Raw genomic sequence first — 24,676 nt, 5'->3', positions numbered from 1 at the left:
ATTTACATATTTTTAGCTCTCTTAATAACTGAGTAAATAATGTTACAGTAGTCGGATAAAATATTTCTAGTTACAAAACAAACTTTTGAGGATGTTCTGAAGATTAAAATACAAATTTTTAAAAACTGCTTAATATCCAAACCATGCTTAATAAAATTTAATCTTATTAATCATGTCATACCTTATGATCTTCATAAAGTTGCCGTTTTATTACATGCATAGAAGCCATGGCTTAAAATTTCAATTGACAGTTAAGCAAATGTATAGTTTCAATATTCAGAATTTCTATAATATCAAGTCATAAGTTTGTGAAAATCTGAACTTTCCTATAAAAACAATGTTTTCAGTGACTGTTAGTTTCTGCAAGTCAGTCCACAAAAGTCTGCTAAACCTACAACACAGATGAATTATAACACTAAAACTCCTTACTACTACATCATTTGTAAGTATTCTTATTGGAAAATATATACTCCAACTTAGAATGCAAAAAATATTCATCTACCTCCATCTTTCCATTTCTCTCAACTCCATCAACTAGCTGAGCAATGAAAATAAACTCTATCTCCCACTTATCCCCCTTCATCCCAAATACAGCCAGATTCTGTCCTATGGCCTGGGGCAGAAACAGGGTGAGGGAGAACACGAAGACAGGAACAGATGTGAAAGAAGATACTGGAGTCTGGGGTGCAAGCAGGCTAACAACTGCCTCCAAAAGCATTTCTTTCCTCTCTCTTCCAATGAGGTTCTTAAGACCTTAAACTTCAATCAACGTTTAAGGTCTAAGAACCATTTTCAGAGAAAACTTGGAGGTATTAAAGGCAAATACAGATGCTGAGCAGAGGGAAAGACAGATCACATTCCCTCCAAAAAAAGCGGGGGGGATTTTTCTTGCATAATGAGAACAAGGGAAGAAGGGATATTTCTGGAACTGCTGGGTATGTTGGACCACGCTCATATTCACTTTTAGGCAAAGTGTCATAATCCTAATTTCTTCTTCTTATAAATCCAATTATTCTTTATCAAAACCTCATTGCTTTTTAGACAGCATATCTAAATTAAGTAGCCAAGCTGGTGTCTAGAATTTAATGGAAACATCCATAACAGATTGTGAAAACACAACTTAGCTTTTACACTCAATTCCTAACATTTTACATACCCTTATAGTATCCAAAACTTCCCCCAAATACAAGCATATGAATAGAACCAGAAAATAACCACATCTCATTTTTCTCTATTTAGACACTTTAAATTTTATATTAAAGTAATAATCTTACCTGAAGCATAAAAGTCAGGATCAAAGTATGCCAAAAGTAGAAAGTTGAATACAACGAGCAGAAAGCCAGAGAAGGTTATCAGATTTGGAGCCAGCCAAGTAGGAAATACCTAATTTTTTTTTCAAAATAATTAAAAAATAATTAAAGTAAAGGAATCTCTCTGGCCACTACACAAGATGCAAATTTAAGTCATAATAAAAGCTATAAACTTGAAAGATCATAAACCATAATGTCCAGTTGATAAAAATAAGCATCTTTCTTCTCTTTTCTATATTTTAAATAATTCTATAATCAGCAAACTTTTATAATCATAACACTACATTTACTTAAGAAAATTTTTAGATTCATTTTATAAAAATGATGAATTATAGAGTATAAGCTTATACTCCAACAGTGAGATAAATCAAAAGGTATGTGACTAAGGGAAAGAAGTATAGGAGAGCTAGTTTCTCTTATATCTTATTAAACAGTTGCATCCATAACACTCCGTAAAATATTTAAAACTTACTAAAACATAAGTACAAGTCTATTAATTGTCTTACCTTTACTATAGTGTTCCAAAACGGATGCATGATATACAGAGAGAGTGGATTGGTATCCACAGCACTGTACTGTTAAGAAATAAAAGAAAATATTCAGTTACCCTTGCACACTAACAAGTAGAACAGTATTTCTGGAGTGAAAATAATAATACAAAAATAACCTAGAGAATATGTCTATTTACATGATGTCCTCATCTAAACAAAATTGGAGGAACACTATAAATGGTACAAAGACAGCCAAGTACAGCCAGATTTCTTTTTTTCATTCAATCAACTTTTACAATGTTAAATGTTTCAGTAGAGAAATTTATATTGCTTACAAGTTCTCACAATGCAAGATCACAATGTGCACACTGTATACATTCAAACACTGACTTTCTCAACCTCCTCAGACCACCACTAATGCACTTACTAGTTGTGCAACCTTGGGCAAGTTACTTAATCTCTGCCTTAGTTTGTTCACCTGTAAATGAGGACCATAGCTTCTACCTCAAAGAACTGTCATAAAAATTAAGAAATTAATCATATGCACAAAACACTTAAAGTAGTACCTTGCCCACGGTAAGTGCTATGTAAGTATTAGATATTATTAAATGTGTTTTAACCACCAAAGGATGACAGATCCCTTGACAGGAGGAAAATGGATTGCATAAATAAGCAAAGAAAGACAACAACAGGTTAGGGTTCTGTGGTAATACAGTTTATTCCCTAATTATTGAGCTAGTTAATAAAAATTCAAAGGAAATTTTATTATCTGTATTTATACATATATACATATATATAATTTTAAGAGTCGCGTCAATGACTTATTCATCAGACACACACACATTGGAGTACCTAGCATGTCGGAAACACTCTACTAGTGTAGGGAAGAAGAGATACTTAATTGGTAAGGGATAATTCCCACCTCAAAGAGTGGGAATACTACCTAACTTGTCCAGTTGACATTTAAACATTACAACAGTCAAATGTCTGAAAAAAGTTTTGTGTTTTATATTAACACTTAGTATGTACATAAAATAAGTAGTAAGCATTTGAATATCTAATTTTTTAAAAATCATAATTAAAGGTCAAAACTTCTTCCTGAATGCTTCCAAATATGCAGGAAATCTTTTCTCATCAGTGTTTCAAGACTCAAAAGTGTGATGGAACAAAAAAGTAAATAAATAGAAACAATGTTAAATACTGCTAGCAAAGACAGTTAATCAGCAAGTCTATGATTCAACAGACTCCATGTCTGAGTGCCTCCATTTCTCCAACCCATTCTGCCTGAAATGGATAACTGGGACAGTGGATCTGAGCTAGACAGTGGGAGGAAAATGGTGAAGAACTCAGTGTGCCTCTGCTGGCCACAGGGACAGGCTAAGCAGCCAAGGCCAGACTCTACTTAAATGCGAGTTACTGTTCTTCCTAAAATCAACTTGCACTTGCACAGCTCCCTACAGGTTACAAAGCCTTTCCACATAATAGATACCATTACATCTGAACCTCTGCAGAACGAAGGGGTCCTCACTTCGATTTAAGTCTTCGGACCTAAGGACATGGAACCAATACGAGCCTCTAGAGACTGCCAATGACAAGGGGGAGGGCCCTGGCCTCCACTTCACAGAAGTCGGCACCCAGACCCACTTGACGTAGCCAGCAGGTCAGATAAATGGGGAAACCACACATTTCAAGCCCACCGTCCACTGCAAAGTACAAAAGTTGTAAGAAGTCCAAATCAGAAGGAAACTGTTTAAGACATCACATGAGTACCTAATACGATGTACAAAGTATAATGTTCTTAACTCAGATGTTTGCTGAACGAGTCTCACTCAGCAGCTTTCCATAATTTCAACTTAGATCTATAAGAAGGCCCTTAACTGATGGTATTTTCATTAGAAAAGCTCCTCTTTTTAAATTCTGAAGTTTTACCTCTAAATATCTACTTCAGAAGACCAGAAGTATGAAAAGAATGCAGAACTAAACACAAGGTCAGTTTGCCTAAACGGATGTTTCACATTGAAGCTCAAGTACAGCAAGAAAATGTAATATGAGATCACAAAAGGTAGCAAACAATAAACCTAAAGAACCCTCTGTGCTCCAGCCTTACACACCTGAGTATTTTTCAAGATCACATATCACTTAGTATAAACAAAGAAACTTAAAACTGTCTTGTGAATCAATAGGAAGAAGAAAGAATGATTCAAACCTTCCACATTCATGAAAAAATAAAAAATAAATCTTAAAGATGTTAAACTAGATTCAGGTATTTGTTAAAGCTTATTAAATATATTTTTATTTTCTGTTGGAATGGTATACATCTGAACACCTTAACCAGGTAGATAATCCACTGTTAAGGCTCCCTGTGACTTGCCTGATCTCCAATCTACAAGGCCAGACAAAGCTAGTACCCTGGAGAAATGCTTGAAAACCACAGCCTGGATTTGAGAGAATCATTCCAAGGCAAAATCTCAGAATTACAAGAATTCAGAAGATGTCTAGTTCTTGAGTGCCCGACCCCCATCAATGCAACCAGGTAAAACAGTCATCCGGCCTCTTTTTAAATGCCTCTGGTGGCAAAAAAACATTATTTCCAGAAGCAACCCAACCCATGTTAAACCAACTTTCTATACACTAACAAAATCCTCCCCTTGTCCCATATTTTCTATCCTGTTTTCATTTTGCTTTACAAAGTTAAACAGACAAGGGTCGAATTTTTCTTCCAAACAACAGTGTTTCAATTATTTGAAGGCCACTCTCCCTGTCGCACCTACATCTTCCCTTCGCCTGCTTAAACATCCCATGTTCCTCTGGGGGTCCTCTTGCCATGCTTTCAATCTTCTTCATCTAGGTCTTGTACTTTAGACCAGAGGTTGGAAAGCTTTTTCTGGAAAGCATCAGATAGTAAATATTTTAGGCTCTGCAGGCCATATGGTCTCTGTAATAAACACTCAACACTACCACTGAAGCAAGAAAGCAGTCACAGAAAATAGGTAAACAAATGGGCACGGTTGTGTGCCTATAGAACAATATTTATTCACAAAAACAGGTGCCTGGGGGCTTTAGCTTGACAACCTGTGTTCCAGGCAATCCAATTTGTTGTTAAACCAATACAAACATGTGATCCAGGGCATAAGAAACATTTCATGTGGTGTATGAGTAGAAATAACATGACCATAAGCCGCTCTTCCTCAATATTCCTCTGATACTCAACCTATTAATTTCCTATGGCAACAAAATCATTCTGCAGACTTAAATACGAATGGGCAGTTGGACTACTAAGCCACCTTTCTCCATGCTAACGTGAGGATGACTGTTGGAACCTAAGTACCAGACTCTATATTTACCATTACAATATTTCATCTTACTAGATTCAACTCATTTTTCTATCCCCTCCAGATCTCTTCAGATTCAGACTCACTTATGCAAGGTAATAGCTATGCCTCTCCAAAATCTCAGCATGTAAATTTGTCATGCTGATAATAATGCCTTCACCTAAGTCTCTGTAAAAATGCTGATCAAGACAGAACTTCTAAACACTTCCCTCAAGACTGTTCTTTAGTACATTCAATAATTTTTATTTGGGTATAGAATTCTGTCCTGTCATCTATGACAATTAGTCTATCTTTCCCACAAGAGAAAATTTTCATAAATTCTTAGTAAGATCAGAATTACTTTAGATAACATTTCGCCAAAAATTAGAAAGTTTCAGACCTTTCTTTTTTTTTTTACTTCAGTATTAAGTCAGAAAACAAAGCAGAGTTCATTCTTCATTCATTCATTCAGTAAGCCAACAAGTATTTATGGTTCAGTACCTATGATTGTGCCAGGCAAATTTTTGCTAGGCCCAGTGAAGACAATGATGAACAAGCCAAAATGTTACCTATGTTAACCAAGTCTACAGCCCATTGTGAGACAGATGGTAAGCACGAAAACAAGGAATAATCACAAGTTGTGTTAAATACCGTGAAGGAAATAAGCAGGGTATTTTGCGAGAGGACATGGGGCACGGAGCGTGCATAGTCAGAGCGGTCAGAGAAAGCTTCTCTAAGAAGGGGACACAGCTGAGGCCAAGAAGATGAGAAGACAGATAAGGAACATAAGAGACACTGTAGTGAGTCAAAGAAGCGAGACACTAAAAAGAACATGCTGCTGTAGATTCCATTTATATCAAGTTCAAAAACAGACAAATTAACTTATGACAAAAGAAGTCATAATAGTAGTTTGATGGAAGAGACTGAATGGGGGCCTTCTGAGGTGCCAGAAATAATTCTGTATCTTGATCTGGGGTGGTGGTTATATGGGTATATACATATATAAAAATTCACTAAATTAGACACTTAAGATCTGTGCATTTATATGTAAAATACCTAAAAAGAAATAGAAAATAAAGAATATATATGTGGCAGTGTGCATTTGTGTGTGTGGGTGTGTATGCGTGCGCGCACGTGTGTGGTGTTGCAGGGAGGCAAGTACATGCCAAGATACCTTCCAAGCAAAGAGAACAAAAATGTGCAAAGACCACAAAACTAGAAATACTTGTAATACTGGAGGAAGGCTAATGCAGCTATAGCTTAGTGAGCAGGGAGAAGTGACAGGAAATGAGATTGAAGACGTGGGCCTAACCACCCAGCAAGACCACAGTAAGATAGATTTTATTCTAAACCCAATGCACATCCTGATTTACATTTTTAAAGCATCGTACTGATTACAGTGTAAAAAGAACTAGACAGGGACCAAAGTGCAAATAGAAGCCAGTTACAAGACTTAAAGTACATCAGGTGGAGAGGATTATGGGTTAGGGTTAGCAGTACAGTGACTTCTAAATTACTTCCAAATATGCTGTGAAGTATGTTTTCGAGAAGGACATTAAAAATGTGAGACTCCCCTTAATTTAAGAAGGAAATTGGCTCCAATGAAAGGAAAACTATGAAACCACCTCCTTGGACATAGAAGTATTTCCTTTACAAGGGTACTATATTTCAAATCCCTTCTCTGTACTGTTAAGAAAACTGATACGAAGACACACCCTTGCACTAAATACAGACCTTTGGACAAATTATTAATTAGACTGGGGCCACTGTCCCAAGTAATGCTCTACTATCTATACTCAGCAACAGATTTCCCCTACTTTGTCTTCTAAACAATATAAGTAGAATAGGACTCGTATTGTCAAATGATTTTAAAATAAGGCCGGTCTTTACCCATCTGAAATATAAGCTTTATACTGTTTTAAAAAGACTTATGAGAGAGAGAAAACACAAGTGGGGAGGAGATGCAGAGGGAGAGAGAATCCTCAAGCAGACTCCCCACTGAGCAAGGAGCCAGATGTGGGGCCTGATCCCACAAGCCCGAGATGATGACTTGAGCCGAAATCAAGAGTCAGCTGCTCAACTGACTGAGCCACCCAGGCACCCCAAAGCTTTATACTTATAAAACATATTTAGTTAACTATAGTAATCCATAAAATGTGGCTCGATACAAGATATTAATAGTTCATAAACTGCACTTGTTAATCACTTCAGATGCAAGCAAACTCGAAATGATATTTTTAATTTTTTTAAATTATTTCCAAAATTCTTGAGTTCAAAATTATCCATGTTTTTAGGAGTAAAAAGTAAGATATCCATAAAGAGCCAATTTTAGTTCACAACTGGGTTATGTGAAATTATAATATTTGTTGCTCAAACCAACTTTTCAGACATGACTAAAATGAAAAACACACATTACCAACCTGTCTTAAAACAAGAGAAAGAAAGAAAAGAGTCAACTCTCTCTTTTCTCCCCCTGCAACAATGAAGCTCAGTGTCCGGTGCAGCACTGGGGTACGATACTGAGGTCAGAGGTCCTTGCTGACAGGACTCATGGCTCAATTATGTTTAGGTGCTTTAAGTCTTTCCAGGGGTAGAATCCATTGTTGCCAAAATGTACCCCACCAGCCACTCCCGGAGCAGAGTTCTTTAGCATTGGCATTCCAATCTTCCAGGCTAGTCACTTAAGCACAAAACATAAAACGAGGGATCTCAATTATTTAAAAAATTGTTATTTACTCAACAAATATCAAGGCAATCAAAAGAGCAGCCTTTCACATACAAGTGTGGGACTCACTGAGCACTGGGATATAAAGAAACTTAAAATTACGAGAATGGAGAAAACTTCCCAACCTGATCTTTTCTGTTTCTGGCACACAGTAGCCTGAGCTCAATAAACATATTTGAATGTTTGCACATATGAATGAATAAATGCATGAAGTACTTTGCATGTTTATTTAAGTAGCAGTATAGAGTTAAGGTATCAGTGATGAGAAGAAATGTTACTCCCTTCACCAAATCTATTTTCCCCTAGGAACTAGTCCAAACCAACTTTTAACTTCACAAGAGGAAATTCTTCTTACTCTTCCCCTATTTAATAATATAATGTTTACATTTGTATAATGTTTTACAGTTTCCACAGGACAATTACAGCTATTCTCTTGTTTGGTATTGTAAGATAGATTATTCCTACCTATATTACACATGAAGAGACTATAAAATTCAAGGATTATAACGGCTAATAAACAGAAAGGTCTGAACTGTAAGTCCTTTCTGATTCATCCTGGAACACATCTATGAAATTGATCACGTTGTCTGAAACCAGACTATCCTTTCTTGGCTTAAATACAATCATGATCTATCTAGATCCAATTTACTGAAATCATTATTCTCAAAATATCCTCTAAAATACACTTTTTGTCTTCCAATTTATGGCAGACACATCCTGAAGTAATCCCCAGTGAGTCAAGCCCCTGTATAAGCAATCCCCTCCCTTTGATAGTTCATTCCACTCCCTTGACGGTGGACCCTGTGACTAGTTTCTAACCAACAGAAAATAGCAAAGGTGAGAGAGGTCACTGCCTTGATTAGGATACTTTACATGACAAAGGTGATGAGATATCACTTCCATGATACATTTCATTATATAAGTCTTCATCTTAGCAATTTGGAGGAGTCTCCTGCTGACATTTAAGAAGCAAGCAACAATGATGTGAACTGCCTATGGTGAGGGCCATGTGGCAGGGAAAAGTGGGAAAGCCCTAGAAGCTAAGAGCCTCAGCCCTACAACTGAGAAGAACTGCATGCTGCCAACAACCACACAAGCCTGGATGAGGACCCCAAGCTGCAGATGAGAACGCAGCCCAGCTGACACCTTAACTGCAGCCTGGTAAGACCCTGAACAGAGAGAGAGGCTGGCTAACTCCTAACTCATAAAAACTGTGAGATTATAAATGTGTGTTGTTTTATGCCACCAAGTCTGTGATAATTTGTTACCCAGCAATAAGAAACTAGTGCATAACTGAAAGCACTACATCCTCTTTTCTACTAAGAGATATCTTAGGGCTCCTACCCACAAAATCAAGACTACCCGATGCTTGAGAGCTAATACATTACAGTAATATAGTTTCTCACTCCTTTATATCCATCTCTTGGTTTTATTAACTGCTCTTCAGATTGCAATATAATTGAATATTTCTTTGATGAGGTGGTTTGCAAACTGTAGTCACCAAACTGAACCCATATTCTTGGACCCTACCCCAGACATACAGAATCAGACACTCTAGGGGTGCAGCCCAGCAGTCTCTTTTAACAGACCCTCCTGGTAATTGTGCAGCACACTCAGGTTTGAGGACCACGGCTCTGGTGAAAGCAAACATTAACAGCACTCCCACAACTCCTCAGCTGAAGGATAAACCACACCATTAGTTTAGTGGCCAACACCTATTCCTCCTTATGGTAACTTCAAATACTGCATTGTAAGCAAGAGACAAGATATAATAAAATCTGGCAAGTACTCACTAAATTTACTAAATGCAAGGCATTATGCTACAAATAATCTATGGCATAAAAACACCAAACCTAAACTTAAGAGTGCAAAAAAAGGGGGGGGGGGTTTCAAATAACCCTGGGACAAAAATTTAAAATTTCTTAAAATACTTTCTATCAATACAAGACTTTAAGAACTACGCTCACAGAAAACATGACTCTGTAGACAGTGAGATCTCATTTCAGTCAATATTATCACTTACATCTACTAACAAGTTGGAGAGAAGATGGTGACAGAAGATTGGAGAAGCAAGAGCAGTAAAAACAAGCAATTCATGATGACAAACAAGTTTGCTTGCTAAACTTAAATAACCTATAATAAATTCTAATAAGAGATGAAAAGACAAAAAGAGGGGTCATTGAGTGAAGAAACCTGAAATCCTTGCAGGGAAATCTGGGTATCAAACACATGATAAATACACGGAGGATACTGCAGATTCTTAAATAGGAAAGTGGTATTTAAGAAAATTTATTTACTCTGCTTGTTGTATTATTATATATGATTTAACAAAAGAAATCTGAAGTCAAAGTCTCTGTGGGACCCAAGCTAGACACAGACCTCCCTTACTCTTCTCTCTCTCCATTAAGTTGTCACCCTTAACTTGCTTTCCTAAAATACACTTTCTCTTGGTATAACTTCCTGGGGTATGGGTACACATGTGTATATGTTAGCCAATGTTCACAAACAGAGAGGCACAGATGCCAAGTTTTATTTTTTACTTAACACTAATACAGCACTATGTGCCGGGCACTTTACAAATATGAACTCATTCAATTTTGATAATGATCCTATGAGGCAGATACTACACCATATCACAGATGAGGAAATCTGGTTAAAAATGACACTAAGTCAGAACGCTAGCACATGGTTTATTTCAAACTTATTATTAGTCCCAAAGCTAATTATTTAATCAAAAGACTTTTATCTCAATTAAAGCTACTACTATACGAAATGTTCTTAATACTCAACAAAATGTAAGACTAGTAAATATAGTCATCCACTTGCCCCTGCTAATAATTTTTAAATGGGGGAAAAGAAAACAAAAATAGTTCTTTCTTTTTCACTGTACATTTTCCCCGCCTGCAAACATTAGACACAAACCCAATTAAGCATATCACTGAAGGTCTTTATTCTAATGTTCCTCTATCTGGTACAAAACACCCAGTAACTACAAGGCAGAATTTATCTTTAGTTCTTAGATTTGAGAGGAAGCATAGCATGAAGAAAATGGGCTCCTAACCCAGACTGCCTGGGTTCAAATCTCAAACTTTGGGACCTTGAGCAAGTTAAATTCTCTGTGCCTCAGTAAAGTAACAGTAGTTCTACTTCACAAGGCACTTGTGAATATTAAATGAGATAAAATACGTAAAAGCACTTAAAGCAATGCCGGGCATATAGTAAATGCCATATAAATGTTTGCTATCATTATCATTATTATTATTACTCAGTATTTACAATGATATTGCTCTTGCCATTTCAACTTTCCTTCACTGGGCTCACTAGGCTCAGCCTGGTACTGGGCATACCCACCACTTCCTTATGTCTAATTTACCATGGTCTTCCTGGTCTCTGTGCTTCGGTTCCCCCATCAGTCTCTCCGGAACATCTTCTCCAACTTTCCCTTATGCGCTGGGCAAATTCTTATTCAAAGTTCTTCACATTTAAGCATTACAGGAGTTAGAAAAACAAGCCATCCTCAGTGAACTGATGTTTCAGAAAATAGTAAAAGAACCAAGTCAAGATGTTTCTTCCAAATAGCACCTAAAAATGTGGTGACCTTCTACCTACCACTTGATCTCTCTCCCTCTCATTCTGCAGAAGTTCCCCATCCATCCTTATTTCACTCCTTCTGAAAGACTCCTCTGTCTCTGTCAACTGCAAAAATAATTCTTTCCATGAGATATTTATAAATCTATATCTACGGCTGCTAAGGAGATTACTTAAAAATACCTTAAAAAAAATAATAAAAAAGGGGCGTCTGGCTGGCTCAGTCAGTAGAGCATGTGACTCTTGATCTCGGGGTTGTGAGTTTGAGTCCCACGTTGGGTGTAGAGATTACTTAAAAATAAAACCTTAAAATAAACAAATAAATAATAAGGCCACTAAAATGCTTTTCAAGACTTACAAATGAGGGCGCGTGGGTGGCTCAGTTGGTTAAGCGACTGCCTTCGGCTCAGGTCATGATCCTGGAGTCCTGGGATCGAGTTCCGCATCGGGCTCCCTGCTCAGCAGGGAGTCTGCTTCTCCCTCTGACCCTCCCCCCTCTCATGCTCTCTCTATCTCATTCTCTCTCTCAAATAAAAAAAAAAAAAAAGACGAATGTATTTACAGGTGGGAAAGGCAGCTCTTCCAATCTACTCAAGGAGACCAAGCACAACTAAAAATAAGTTATGTCTGAATTAACTGTAACATATCTAGGTAATGCCTTAATTAACATGGTATACTGTAGCTGGCCTGCAATCATAAGTGCAAATCAAAAGATTAAGAATTTCTCATGTGTCTACTCTGGCTCAGAAGAAAAGTGTTCTATCTCTGAAATCATTACAGAAATATTCCTTTAGTGGAGGATAATTCATCCACCAGCGATATTTCTTTAGCGCATGAAGTTTTCTTTGTTTTGATTCCCAGTCCACAAACTACACCTTCACATGGCCCTGCCCAAGAGAAGTGCCTTGCACAAAAGATTACTGTTATTCTTCCAGATTCAGCATCACTTATCGTTTAAATTATAATTATGCTTGTTCTATAAGGGTCAATCTCTCATGAGTTTGTTTACTCATCAGATAGGAGTTCATAATACCTCCTCTTGGGGCTATCAAGAGGGTTAAGTCAGACCAAACAAGTGTTAGGTACTATTGTTACCAAGGGTTACCTTTCCAGGGTTAATGCTTCACAAAACCCCTACCTCAGTGACTACCGCCTTTCTCCACTCAGTCATCTTACCAGAACCTGAGTCATCCCAGACTCCTCCCCATCCTTCATCCCCTGGACTCACCCCACCAACACCTCCAGCTTCTCCGTTACCATGGTCTTGTCAATTTTTAATCTTAAATCAAGGATCATAAACAAACGTCCACAGGGGTCAGGAAGATAAACTGAACAAAGCAGACCCACATGAAGCATATGGACTGGCGGGAAAATGGCAAACTGGAGAGCAACTGCCTTTTTTAAAAAGGGCAAGCGCTACTTAGCTTCGGGGGAGTCTTGCCAAGAGGAAATTCAGGGCCAATGTTGCCCACTATTCTGGTTTTTCAAACGAATCGAGAAATCTGGGTTTTTATGGGGAAGATGCTAATTTTTGAAACAAAGTATGGTGTGGGCTATAATTAAACGTATCTGCTGGCCAAATTCAGTGGGTAGGTTAACCAGTTCTGACTTCTATCTTTAGAATCCCCACTCCCTTTCTATCCCTATTACTTAGATTCAGGCTTCCCCTCATTTCTTACCTAGGTTTATCCAGAAGATCCCAAAAGGTCTCCAGATCACCTCACCCATTCATTTTCTACAAGCTGCTGGGGTAAGCTTCCTAAAATTAAAATCTGATCCTGTTGAAAATTAAGCAGTTCCGGGGCGCCTGGGTGGCTCAGTCGGTTGAGCAACTGCCTTCGGCTCAGGTTATGATCCTGAAGTCCAGGGATCGAGTCCCGCATGGGCTCCCTGCTCAGCAGGGAGCCTGCTTCTCCCTCTGACCCTCCCCCCTCATGTGCACGCGCTCTCTCTCTCATTCTCGCTCTCTCAAAGGAATAAATAAATAAATAAAATCTTTAAAAAAAAAAAAAAATCAAGCAGTTCCCCCAAACCTACAGCATTACAATGTGCCTAAAAATCACCTGAGGTATTTAACATGCAGATAACAGTAATCTACCCAATCTGAATCTCCCAAAGTGAGGCTAGGAATCTCCTATTTAAACACTTTCCCAGGTGATTCTGATGCTGATAGTCCTTGGGCCATAGAAACACTGATCTACAGGGTAAAATCTAGAAGTCCTTTCCATGAAAGTATCCCCTCTTGACAGGGCCCCACATTCCTCTTCAGCCTCATCTCCTGCCCCTCCATCATTACGCCTAAACATCTACCTTCTTATGGTTGCCAGAAAATACTCTCGGCCTCCACTCCTTTTGCATTCCATTGCTCTTCTGCTCTGTAAAGCCTTTTCTCCCTCTACATCTGGTAATGTGGGACCTACTCAGCTTCATCTTTCTAGACTGAGCTCTGCCTTTCCCCTCCATCCCCTCTCTGCTGCCTTTCTCAGCTTTAACCCTCTCTCCCTGGAGCTGCTTCCTTCTCTCCCATAGCACCCGGCACTTACCTAACTGCATTTTGCAGCCCCAGTGCTATGCCTGACACAGTAGGCCCTCAATAAATGCTTACTGAAGCGCTGTGAATTGTGCAAGACTGTTGAATCTCAGATCTGTACCTCTGAAACAAATAATGCAATATATGTTAAGAAAAAAAAAAAGAAGAAGAAGGTAGCGGGAGGGGAAGAATGAAGCGGGGGAAATCGGAGGGGTAGACGAACCATGAGAGACGATGGACTCTGAAAAACAAACAGGGTTCTAGAGGGGAGGGGGGTGGGAGGATGGTTTAGCCTGGTGGTGGGTATTGAGGAGGGCACATTCTGCATGGAGCACTGGGTGTTATGCACAAACAATGAATCATGGAACACTTCATCTAAAACTAATGATGTAATGTATGGGGATTAACATAAGAATAAAAATAAAATTAAAATATATATATAAATAAATAAATAAATAAATAAATGCTTACTGAATAAACAGAATCAAACTGTGTGAACTATAGTAAGGGTGAAGGCCAGATTCTTTAGCATTATCATCAAGATGCACACAGTCTCTCTTTACAACCTGTTAACTGCAATACTAATAAATTTACCATTATCACAGTTCCTATAATCAAGTTGTTGTTGATATGCAACAACAGAATAATAGCAGAAACCATTTCATCATAGAATTATATTCTTGAAACCAAGCAAGATATTTCAAAGAACACTTACCTCCTCTCTGAAGAAAAATGATACAATTTGAAACTAGCTGTTACACTATCAATTAAACAATGCCTTCCCTAGGTCAGATTAGGTAAACCACAATAGAAGTTTCACCCTTAGATAACTGGGGAAATCCTTCAACTGTAAAGACTTGTCCAAAGAAAGGTCAGGCAGAAAGGAGGAATGAGAAGCCTCTCAAAGGTAAAATCCCTCAATATAATTGTCTAAAGGTACATAAATAAGCAACAGAGAAAATGGTAGTTAAACCCCTGACATCTTCACATTCAAAATACAAAAGTATTCTTCCGATATCCAGGAGATGCACAGCTCCCTTTTACCACACTTCCAAAATGATTTATGTTCTTTTACACTTTCATTCCTCGAATAAATATTTGTTGAGTATCTATTCTGTTCATGTGCTAGACCCTGATCATGTTGAACAAGACAGCTACAGGCCCTACCCTCTCAGAGCTCATATCCTAACAGAGAAGGCAGACTCTCAACTAATTATTCATCTGCTTAATAAAATCGTGGTAACAAACGGAGAACACAAATGTTAAGACAGCACATAACATACAATCCATCCCATGCTTTCTTCTACACTGAGAAGCAATCGTCTTAGTTTCTTACTACAGAAATCTAATTACCACCCACGTGTGCACCACTCTCGGTGGTTATTCTGAATAACTGCCAGGTTTCCAACTGTAGCTCTCAGATGTACCTCTAGGGAGACAAAGAAATTAAACTAATGCAAAAGTAATTTTTCCACCAGCAGCTTTTATAGTATCAAATTTTCTCACATCACTTTGCTCTAATATACAGGGTCACACCAGGGAATAAAAATCTCTTGACTGTTTTGAGTCTACCCATTTATGGGATGATCTGCTTCAAAAGCTGTTTTAATTCAATAAGCATTTATAAAGCACTTCCTGTTGAAGATCACACAATGGGAACATGTGATCTTTAGGAAGAAAGTGTCTCTAGGTGCAATTCATATTCCAGGAAAACTGACCACACAGATTTGTCCTTTGGGCACCTTTGGATTCATATTTTTAATCTGAACACAATACTAAGAACCCTCTACTAGAAGAAGTTTATGTTATAATTTGTGGCCCTCCTTTTTTAAAATAAAATCAACAAACTACATTTTAGTGAACACTGGATGTTTGCTAAACTGACCTTTGTTTTCCAGGATGATAGGAGATACGCTGCCAGACACAGAAAGTGAGTCAGATAACGGAAAACGGGAAAACATAGGAATAGAAAAGCACACTAAAATTTCCTGTAAATTAGGACACCTATCTAGTTGGAAATATAAACTTAGGGAACACTGCTTTATTAAGAAAAAGTAGATTTCATATTACAGACACTGCTGCAAATGAAACAGCTATTCTATTGGCACTTACACCCAGAAAGCCAGATCCTAGTATGGAAAAAAAGTTTTATATGTCAATATTTACTGTGCAGAAGAGATAACAGGAAGAGGGTAGAGCTGAAGGCAAAACAGGAGGTATCTGGGTGAATAACCTTCTTTAATGAAGTTGTGAAGCCCTGGCCAAGGTTACCAAGAAGGCTCTGGAACTTCTTTCCACTTAAATTTTAATGTATGTCAGCACCTCAGGTCAAAATTGTATGACACCATATTGCTTGAAAGCAGAGGAATGTCCTATATGACCTGCTTGTAAGCAAGGTCCTTCACAGTTTTTCCAATTCCAGTTAGGCAAAATCCATTATGATTTTTTTCAGCTATTCATTCATTCTACATATGTCTATTGGGTTCCTAGTATGCACAGTAGTATTGTGCTAAGGCCATGGTGATCCATAAGCCAAGTCTAACCACTTGAGTATTACATTGTAATAGGGAGACACACTAACAAATTCCATAAAGGAGCAGAGGGTACTCTGACAGCACGCTTAAGGGGAGAGGAGAGCTTAGGGGATGCTTCTGTGAGGAAGTAACATATAAGTGAAGACATGAAGATGAATATAAAGAGGAAAGGAAGCTACAATCCTGGCAGATGGAACATTACTTAAAGATCTAAGAAGGGGGGATGGGGAGGAGATGGCTACTAATACTGGCACGGGCAGACAGTGAGGAGCATGATGTGAAGCTGAAGACAGGCAAGGACCATATCATTCAGCACCGTGCAGATCATGTTATGGATTTTTTGGACTTCATTCCAAGAGCAACGGGAAGACATTGGTGTGTTTTTTGTGTTTTGTTTTGTTTGTTTGTTTTTAAGATTTTATTTATTTTCTGACAGAGAGAGACACAGTGAGAGAGGGAACACAAGCAGGGGGAGCGGGAGAGGGAGAAGCAGGCTTCCTGCCGAGCAGGGAGCCCGATGTGGGACTTGATCCCAGGACCCTGGGATCATGACCCGAGCCGAAGGTAGATGCTTAACGACTGAGCCACCCAGGCGCCCGACAGTGGTGGGTTTTAAGCAAAGGAGTAATGCACATTTTTTTAAAGATCACTATTTAACATAGAGAAAAGACTATAAGGGCAAGAGTAAATGTGGTTGAGCAAAATAAAGTAGTACTTGATTATAACCCAAAGTATAAAATAAATATTCATGCATCCACACTGATATAAACAAATGACTGGATAAATATACAATGGGAAGAAAAGACAAATCTCCCATGCATAATTCCAAACAAATTATGCCAATACTCTGCCCTCAGGGAGGTAAGACATAACTCTCCACTACCAAGGGAGGGCTCATAGTGACTTCCTTCCAAAGAGAGTAACTTTACAGGGAGAAACCTAACAAACACTACCTCGGCCAGGTGATCAAAGTCAGTATCAGCAGTGACAAGTTATATTGATAACATGTACTCTTCATATGATGCAATGAGAGGTGCAACTTCATCTCTGTGCTCTTCCTCCCAAAAACCCATAACCCTTGCCTCATCATGAGAAAAACATTAGACAAATCCCAACTGACAGGCATTCTATAAAATACATAACCAGAACTCCTCAAAACTATCAAGGCTATCAAAAAGAAGGGAAGTCTGATAAATGGTCACAGCCAAGAGGAGCCTAAGGAGACAGGATGACTAAATGAAATGTGATATCCTGGATGAAATCCCAGAACAGAAAAAGGGCATTAGGTGAAAACTTAGGAAATCTGAGTAAAGTATGGACCTCAGTTAATAATGCGTGAATATTGGTTCATTAATCGTGACAAATGTAACATACTAATGTAAGATGTTAATCATAGGGAAAGCCAGGTATGAGACATAGGGAACTGTACTATCTTCACGGTTTTCCTGCAAATCTAAAGTATTCTAAAATAAAAAGATTACTTAAAGTGTATGTGGGAAGAGTGGTAATGGAACCACTCTTCTAGCTTAGGCTAAAAATGACAGAAGGTACAGGACCTGGTGATTCACTGACTGGTGGGTGAGGTAGAGGACTCAAGAGTGAAAGCGACACAGTTAGCAAGGATGAAAGGTTACAGCCCAGATTTCAGGCTCGGAAAACTGGATGGACAGTGGAGTCATTCACTGATAAGGGAGCAGTGGAGGAAAACCAGATTTGGAGGAAAGTTAACAACCAGCATTTACTGGAGGCCCATTACGTGTCAGGCCCTTCGCAAATTCCCATAATCATTTTGCACCATAGGGACTATTACCTGGCCCAACGCCATGTAAAGAAATTAGAGTTAGTATCAGGTCTCTACGGACGCCAAAGCTCGCTCTCTTTCTACTACACAGTTCGTTCTGCGCACATTTACTTCATCTGGCAGCCCAAGCGCCCAAAGCTACTGCTGAGGAAGTCTCCTCATTGGGAGTAGAAGTGGAGTGCATCAATACCACCGCCTCGGTAGTTACTCCCCCTCCCCGGGCCTCATCTGCCAAAAACCATCTCCATCTGAGTTGTATCCAAGAGACGGGTGGAGACCTCATTAAAATGAAGACAATTAAGACACCACGAAGGGAACTGCATCCGCTAAAAATAAAAATAATAATAATGAAGTAAAGAAGCACAGGGAATTCTCTGGTTCCACTCTCGTCGAGCGGTCTCCTAAGAAAAAGGCAATCCCCCGGGAGGGTACCAAGTCAAGGCGGCTGGCCTAGGATGCCCCCACGCACCCTGACCCCAAAGCTCCAGGTCTCGACAGGACCCCCGGAGAAACGCCCGCCAGCCCGCTCGGAGCCACGCGGCACAAGGTGACACGAACCGCGCCTGCCCCACAGCCGCCTGGGAGAGGCCGGGAAGAGGAGGGAGAGGGGCGTCCGCGGGCCCCCGCGCTACCTTGTACTTATCAAAGCCAGCCAGCTGCTCCGGGCTCACGTATTCGTAACCAGCCATGACGACCCGAACACCGAGCGCCCACTCGGCAGCAACTCTCCGCGAAAAGGTGCGGGAACACGAACACCACACCAGCTGGGCAAGGATGGGAAGACTTAGGCTGGCAGAGGAGGTAGAAGAGCCGCGCTCCGCCCACCGCGCACGCGTAGCCGCCTCAGGCCACTTCCGCTGCCTCCCAGTGCGCAAGCGCAGCCTCCACCTCTTCCCGCCCACCGAGGGAGAGACGCTAGCCTGTTCACGCGGTCCACCCCCTCACGCCGTCGCAGCCCAATCAGTGTGGATCGGACAACACTAAGTCCCGCCTTCCAGGTTTTCTCGTCGCTTCATTCGTTAGCGTCAAAATTGGTGAGCCGAAGTAAAGAGTGAGTGGAGGCGAAAGGTCAATTTCCCAGGGGTCCTTGCTCCTCCCTGCGGCGGTAGGTGGGAGCATCTGTGGTTTCGTTGCAGTGTGGAGGTTTGGAGCTTTCCTTGCGGGTACCGCTATTGCCTGCGAACCAATTCAACAGTACTTCAGGGAAGAGGGCTGAGTTCCCTCAAACCGTGACGTAAAAGACCAGAGAAAGGGAACGTGCCCGGCCCGCAGCAGCTCCTGGCTCCGTGCGCTGCGCACAGTAGGTGCTTAGGAAACGTGATTGGACGTCGAGAAGCCGGTGGGGAGCCTCGGTGACAGGCTTTTTGCAGTATATAAGGGGCCCTGAAAAGGCGCTGGAGACATCCCTCAGGCCTCTCCACACTCCGCTCTATCAAAGTGAAATTGCTAATGTCTTCCACCAGATAAAAGCACTGGTCTCTGAGTCTGTAGGAGTCTTTAAGTGTGTTTGCAGAAGTGCATGCACATAACTGGAGCCGGTTGTAGAAAGAGCACTAGATCAATGGCTAGAGTGTATCAATCCAATAGTAAAATTTCTTAATAGTAATAGTTGCTACCACTTTTTTGAGCGCCTTCTATGCGGGGAACTTTACATACGTTATCACCAACCCCCATAACATTACTACGAAGTGGGAGGCGCTTGACCCAATTCACAGATTAGGAAATCAAAATTCAGATTACCTAACCTGCCCAGGATCAGACCATTCATTATACAGCTCGGAAGTGGTCGACCCAACATGAAATGAGGTTCTTGGTGTCGGAAACCACTACCTAAGGGGGACTCTCAATCTCTGGGTCTCTGAAACAAGGGTGATTATTTTGAGATCTCTTATGTTCCTTATATTCATTCATTAAACAGATAATTATTGGGTGCTCAGTATATGCCAAGTATATTATTATTTCTGCGTGTGTCTTATCTCACCTTCTAAAGTACAAGATCCTCATGAGGTAATAGATATGAAGCCTCTATCATCATGGTACATGGCAGATAAATAAACTTGAGTGACTCACCTCACTTGAGAGGATTTGTGTCTTGTACATCTTAATGTTCCCCATGTCTTTGATATGCTGTGTAGTGTCTGATTTGAGGACATTAGAAATATGGATCTCCCTTTAAGAAGGAAATTGGCTCTAATGAAAACTATGAAACCACCTCCTTGGACATAAAAATATTTCCTTTATGCATGTACTGTATTTAAAATCCCTTCTGTGTACTGGTAAGAATACTGAATTGGCATGCCTTTGCACTAAATATGAGTTTTGGACAATGTATTCATCAGACTGGAGCTACTGTCCCAAGTAAAATGCTACAGATTTCTTCCGCTATGTGTTTGTTCTAATCAATATGAAGAGAAGAAAATCTTCATATCAAATTATTTTTTTTTAATTTTATTTATTTATTTGACAGAGAGAGACACAGCGAGAGAGGGAACACAAGCAGGGGGAGTGGGAGAGGGAGAAGCAGGCTTCTTGTTGCCTGTGTTCTCCTCAAGGATTTTGACAGATTCCTGTCTCACCTTTAGGTCTTTCATCCATTTTGAGTCTATTTTTGTGTGTGGTATAAGGAAATGGTTCAATTTCATTATTCTGCATGTGGGGTCCAATTTTCCCAACACCATTTGTTGAAGAGACTATCTTTTTTCCATTGGACATTCTTTCCCGCTTTGTTGAGGATTAGTTGACCATGGAGTTGAGGGTCCATTTCTGGGTTATCTATTCTGTTCCATTGATCTATGTAGACACCCCATTTTTGAGTAAGGATTATTTTTGTCTTCATGAATCTTTGAGATCACTGGAGTTGGGATCAACAGTTACTTAGTTTTCGGTGGAAGAGAAAGGTACAAGCAGAAAAACCTAAGAAGAGCAAGAGAGTAGGAAATATTGCTGTCCTTCATTTTCCTGTGGCAAGGGTTCAGGTAATAGTTGCCAACATAGATGTCTACTACATAAGGCTTTGAGATCTTCCTTGATATACCCAAGGCTGTGCTGCCTACTGGACCAGAACTCTAGCAGAAGCTGGCTCTACTTTCAGGAAATAAGACATACAAATATGAAACAATGTGTAGAAGTAGTTTCATTATCTCTTCATGTATTCTTGTTGAACTCTAGCCATGTGCCAAATACAGATACCATTATAGACCTTGGAGATACAAAATTGAATAAAACATGGACCCCAGGCAAGGAGTACATTATTACTTCATTCTGTGAATGACCAGTATTATCCAATGTCCTGGCTCTTCAAAGTTTCTCTTTCTTCCTTCCTCCCCTTACCACCCCCCTTTTAAAAAGTTCACTGTTAAAAGTGTGAGATATTTTATCTTGGAAAGAGAATTGACTCAAGGATAAGAAATAAAGAGTTGGAATCAAAACAAAACTCTGAACACTTTAAGATCTCACAGATACTAAATTAATATTTAGATAAATAATCTAGAAGATGAGATACAGAAATAGTTCTTCAAGTATACTAATGATACTTAGCCTTTCATTATGAAATGTCGTACCAGTTGGCATGAGCTGCAAGAAAATAAAAGGTTTGGCAGATGTAAAAGTTATTTATTGCCACATAACGGATCACACAAAACTTAGTAGCTTAAAATAACATAATAATAATGCTCATAATTCTGTAGGTCAGCAGTTTGGGCTGGGGTTAGCTGGGCAGTCCTGCTAGTCTTGCTGGTCTTATTACTATTCCAAGACAGCATAAACGGAAACTACAAAGCCTTTCAAGACCTAGGCTCAGAAGTCACACAGTGTCACTTCTCTCTCATTGTCATGGACAAAGCAAATCAGCAGGCCAGCCCAGATTCATGGGAAGGAAAATAGACTCACCTCTTAATGGATGGAATGGCAAAGTCACCTGGCAATGGAGCCTGCATGGAAGGATGGGAAGACATTATTACAACCAACTTTGCAAACACTCTACCGCCTCATATTAGCTACAACAGCTAAAAAACAGGACAGGAAGTAAGCTTCATCTGGAAAAGATTTGGAAACCACTAACCACTTGATTTCCCACTGTTTCTCTGTGCTTCCACAGCATCCTGTGCATACCTCTTTCTTCATACTTACATGTTATGAAATTATCTATTTTCTTATGTGTCTTACTGGACTTGAAGTGCCTCGGGGGTAGGACCACATCTGTAAAGCCCCGACCTGGCATAATGACTAGCACTCAGTAAGTCCTCAGTAAGTTTTTTTTTTTCTTGGTAGTTTTATGGTTTTATTAACATAAATACGACAGGCACAAAAGCTATCTATTCATTTTCTTTGCTGCACAGCCTGGCATTGGGATTGGTGACTCTGATGGCCAGTCGGGCTGCTCTTTCCACAATGGCTTTACGGTTCTTGGAGGAGACATTGTGAGCAATTCTGCACAGTATGATTTGTTGCACATCAGCAGCACTTCAAGCTCCTTGACCTTGTGGACTAAGAACTTCCAGAAGCCACTGGGCAGCATGTGCTTTGTTTTGGTGTTGCTCCCATTTCAATGCTGGGCATCAAGATCTGGCCCTCGAATCTTCTGTGCACCCTATTGTCAGTGCCTCTGGATTTCCACCAGTTGCACTTAATTTTTTTAAAAGATTTTATTTATTTATTTGAGAGAGAGAGATAGCAAGAGAGCACGAGCAGGGAGGAGAAGGAGAAACAGTCTCCCCAAGAGCAGGGAGCCCGATCTGGGGCTCAATCCCAGGACCTGAGCTGAAGGTAGACTCTTTTTTTTTTAAAGATTTTATTTATTTATTTGACAAAGAGAGACACAGCGAGAGAGGGAACACAAGCAGGGGGAGTGGGAGAGGGAGAAGCAGGCTTCCCGCGGAGCAGGGAGCCTGATGCGGGGCTCCATCCCAGGACCCTGGGACCATGACCCGAGCCAAAGGCAGACGCTTAACGACTGAGCCACCCAGGTGCCCCTGAAGGTAGACTCTTAACCGACAGACTCTTAACCCCTGGTTGCACTTAACTGTGACATATTGGTCTGACTGGTGCCAGATGAACTTCTTGATCCTCTTTTTAACAATCTTGGTCTTCACTAGAAGTCTGAGGGCAGCCATGATGCTGAGTAGAGGACAGCTGCCACCTCCACAGGCAGCGAGCGGCAAGAAAGAGGGGGGCCTTAGTAAGTTTTCACTGAATTAAACTGGACTGTGAGGGAATAGAGAAATGTATGTTGCTGGCAGCAACAGGTGCTATAATATTCTTCATAGTCATTGCCCTAGTAACCCCACATTGGAAGAACATACTTCCAGGAAATAATCTGAAAGAAAAGAATCTTTATTGCCAAGATTTAGAAAGAGCCATATTTATCATTGCAGAGGGAAAATGCAGACAGTCAAAATGCCCAATGAATTAAGGACCCAAACTATAAACCATGGTAAATCAATGTGATAAAATATAGAATCATTAAAAAGATAAGTGAGTGGGTGCAAAAAAAAAAAAAAAAAAAAATAGAGGGAACTCCAGAAAATAACAAGTGTTGGCAAGGATGAGGAGAAATTGGAATTCTTGTGTGTTGTTGCTGGTGGAATTGCAAAGTGATGCAGCACGTATGGGAAAATCTTTGACAGTTCCCCAAAAAGTTAAACAGAGTTACCATATGACCCAGCAATACCACTCCTTGGTAAATACCCCAAAACCTATACATAAATGTTCAGAGGAGCATTATTCATCATAGCCAAAAAATCAAAGCAACCTAAATGTCCTATCAGCTGACGAATGGATAAACAAAACAAAAGTGTATCCAAACAATGGGATATTATTCACCCATAAAAAGGAATGAGGGGCTGATACATGCTACACATGGATGAACCCTTAAACATTATGCTAAGTGAAAGAGGCCAGGCACAAAAGACCATATGCTATATGGTTCCATTTGTATGAAATGTCCAGAATATATAAATCCATAGAGACAGAAAGTGGATTAGAAAGTGGACTAATGATTGCCAGGGGATGAGGGTGAGGAGGATTGAGAGTAACTACTAATGGGTATGGGTTTCTTTTAGGGTGATGAAAATGTTCTGAATTAGATAGTGATGATGGTTGCACACCCTTATGAATATACTAAAAACTACTGAAATGTACCCTTTAAATTTTTATGGTAAGTGAATTTTATCTCAATTTTAAAAAGTAAAATAACATTATATTCAAAAGAAAAGCACAAAATAACACATACATATTTCCTACAGCCAAAAGTGTATTGATGACCAGGGAAAGACAGAAGAATATCATGAACTCAGTGTTTATAATTCATGGGCTTTTTATTATTTTAGGTAAGGTTGCTTCGAATTTGGTACTTTTTAGGACATATTTGCCAGAACATTATGCAGAAC

The 24,676-nt window shown here is 39.7% G+C and overlaps 1 protein-coding gene and 1 pseudogene across 1 annotated transcript in view; both read right to left on the bottom strand.

Annotated features, from left to right (window-relative positions):
• Nucleotides 1-19,084, bottom strand: part of SELENOI (selenoprotein I) — a 41,175-nt gene extending 22,091 nt beyond the window's left edge. The window contains exons 1-3 of the mRNA XM_021697374.2: nt 18,923-19,084; nt 1,817-1,885; nt 1,275-1,383 (exon numbers count right to left, since the gene is read on the bottom strand). Of these exons, the coding sequence (XP_021553049.1) occupies nt 1,275-1,383; nt 1,817-1,885; nt 18,923-18,979 (235 nt within the window). The 5' untranslated portion in view covers nt 18,980-19,084. The remainder of the gene's footprint in view (nt 1-1,274; nt 1,384-1,816; nt 1,886-18,922) is intronic.
• Nucleotides 19,085-22,603: 3,519 nt separating this feature from the next.
• LOC110587198 lies at nt 22,604-23,401 on the bottom strand (annotated as a pseudogene).
• Between the last annotated feature and the right edge of the window lie 1,275 nt (nt 23,402-24,676).

Source organism: Neomonachus schauinslandi, chromosome 10 (genome assembly GCF_002201575.2).
Source record: "Neomonachus schauinslandi chromosome 10, ASM220157v2, whole genome shotgun sequence".
In the NCBI taxonomy this organism is placed as follows: Eukaryota; Metazoa; Chordata; class Mammalia; order Carnivora; family Phocidae; genus Neomonachus; species Neomonachus schauinslandi.
This window is presented reverse-complemented; position numbering and strand designations above follow the sequence as displayed.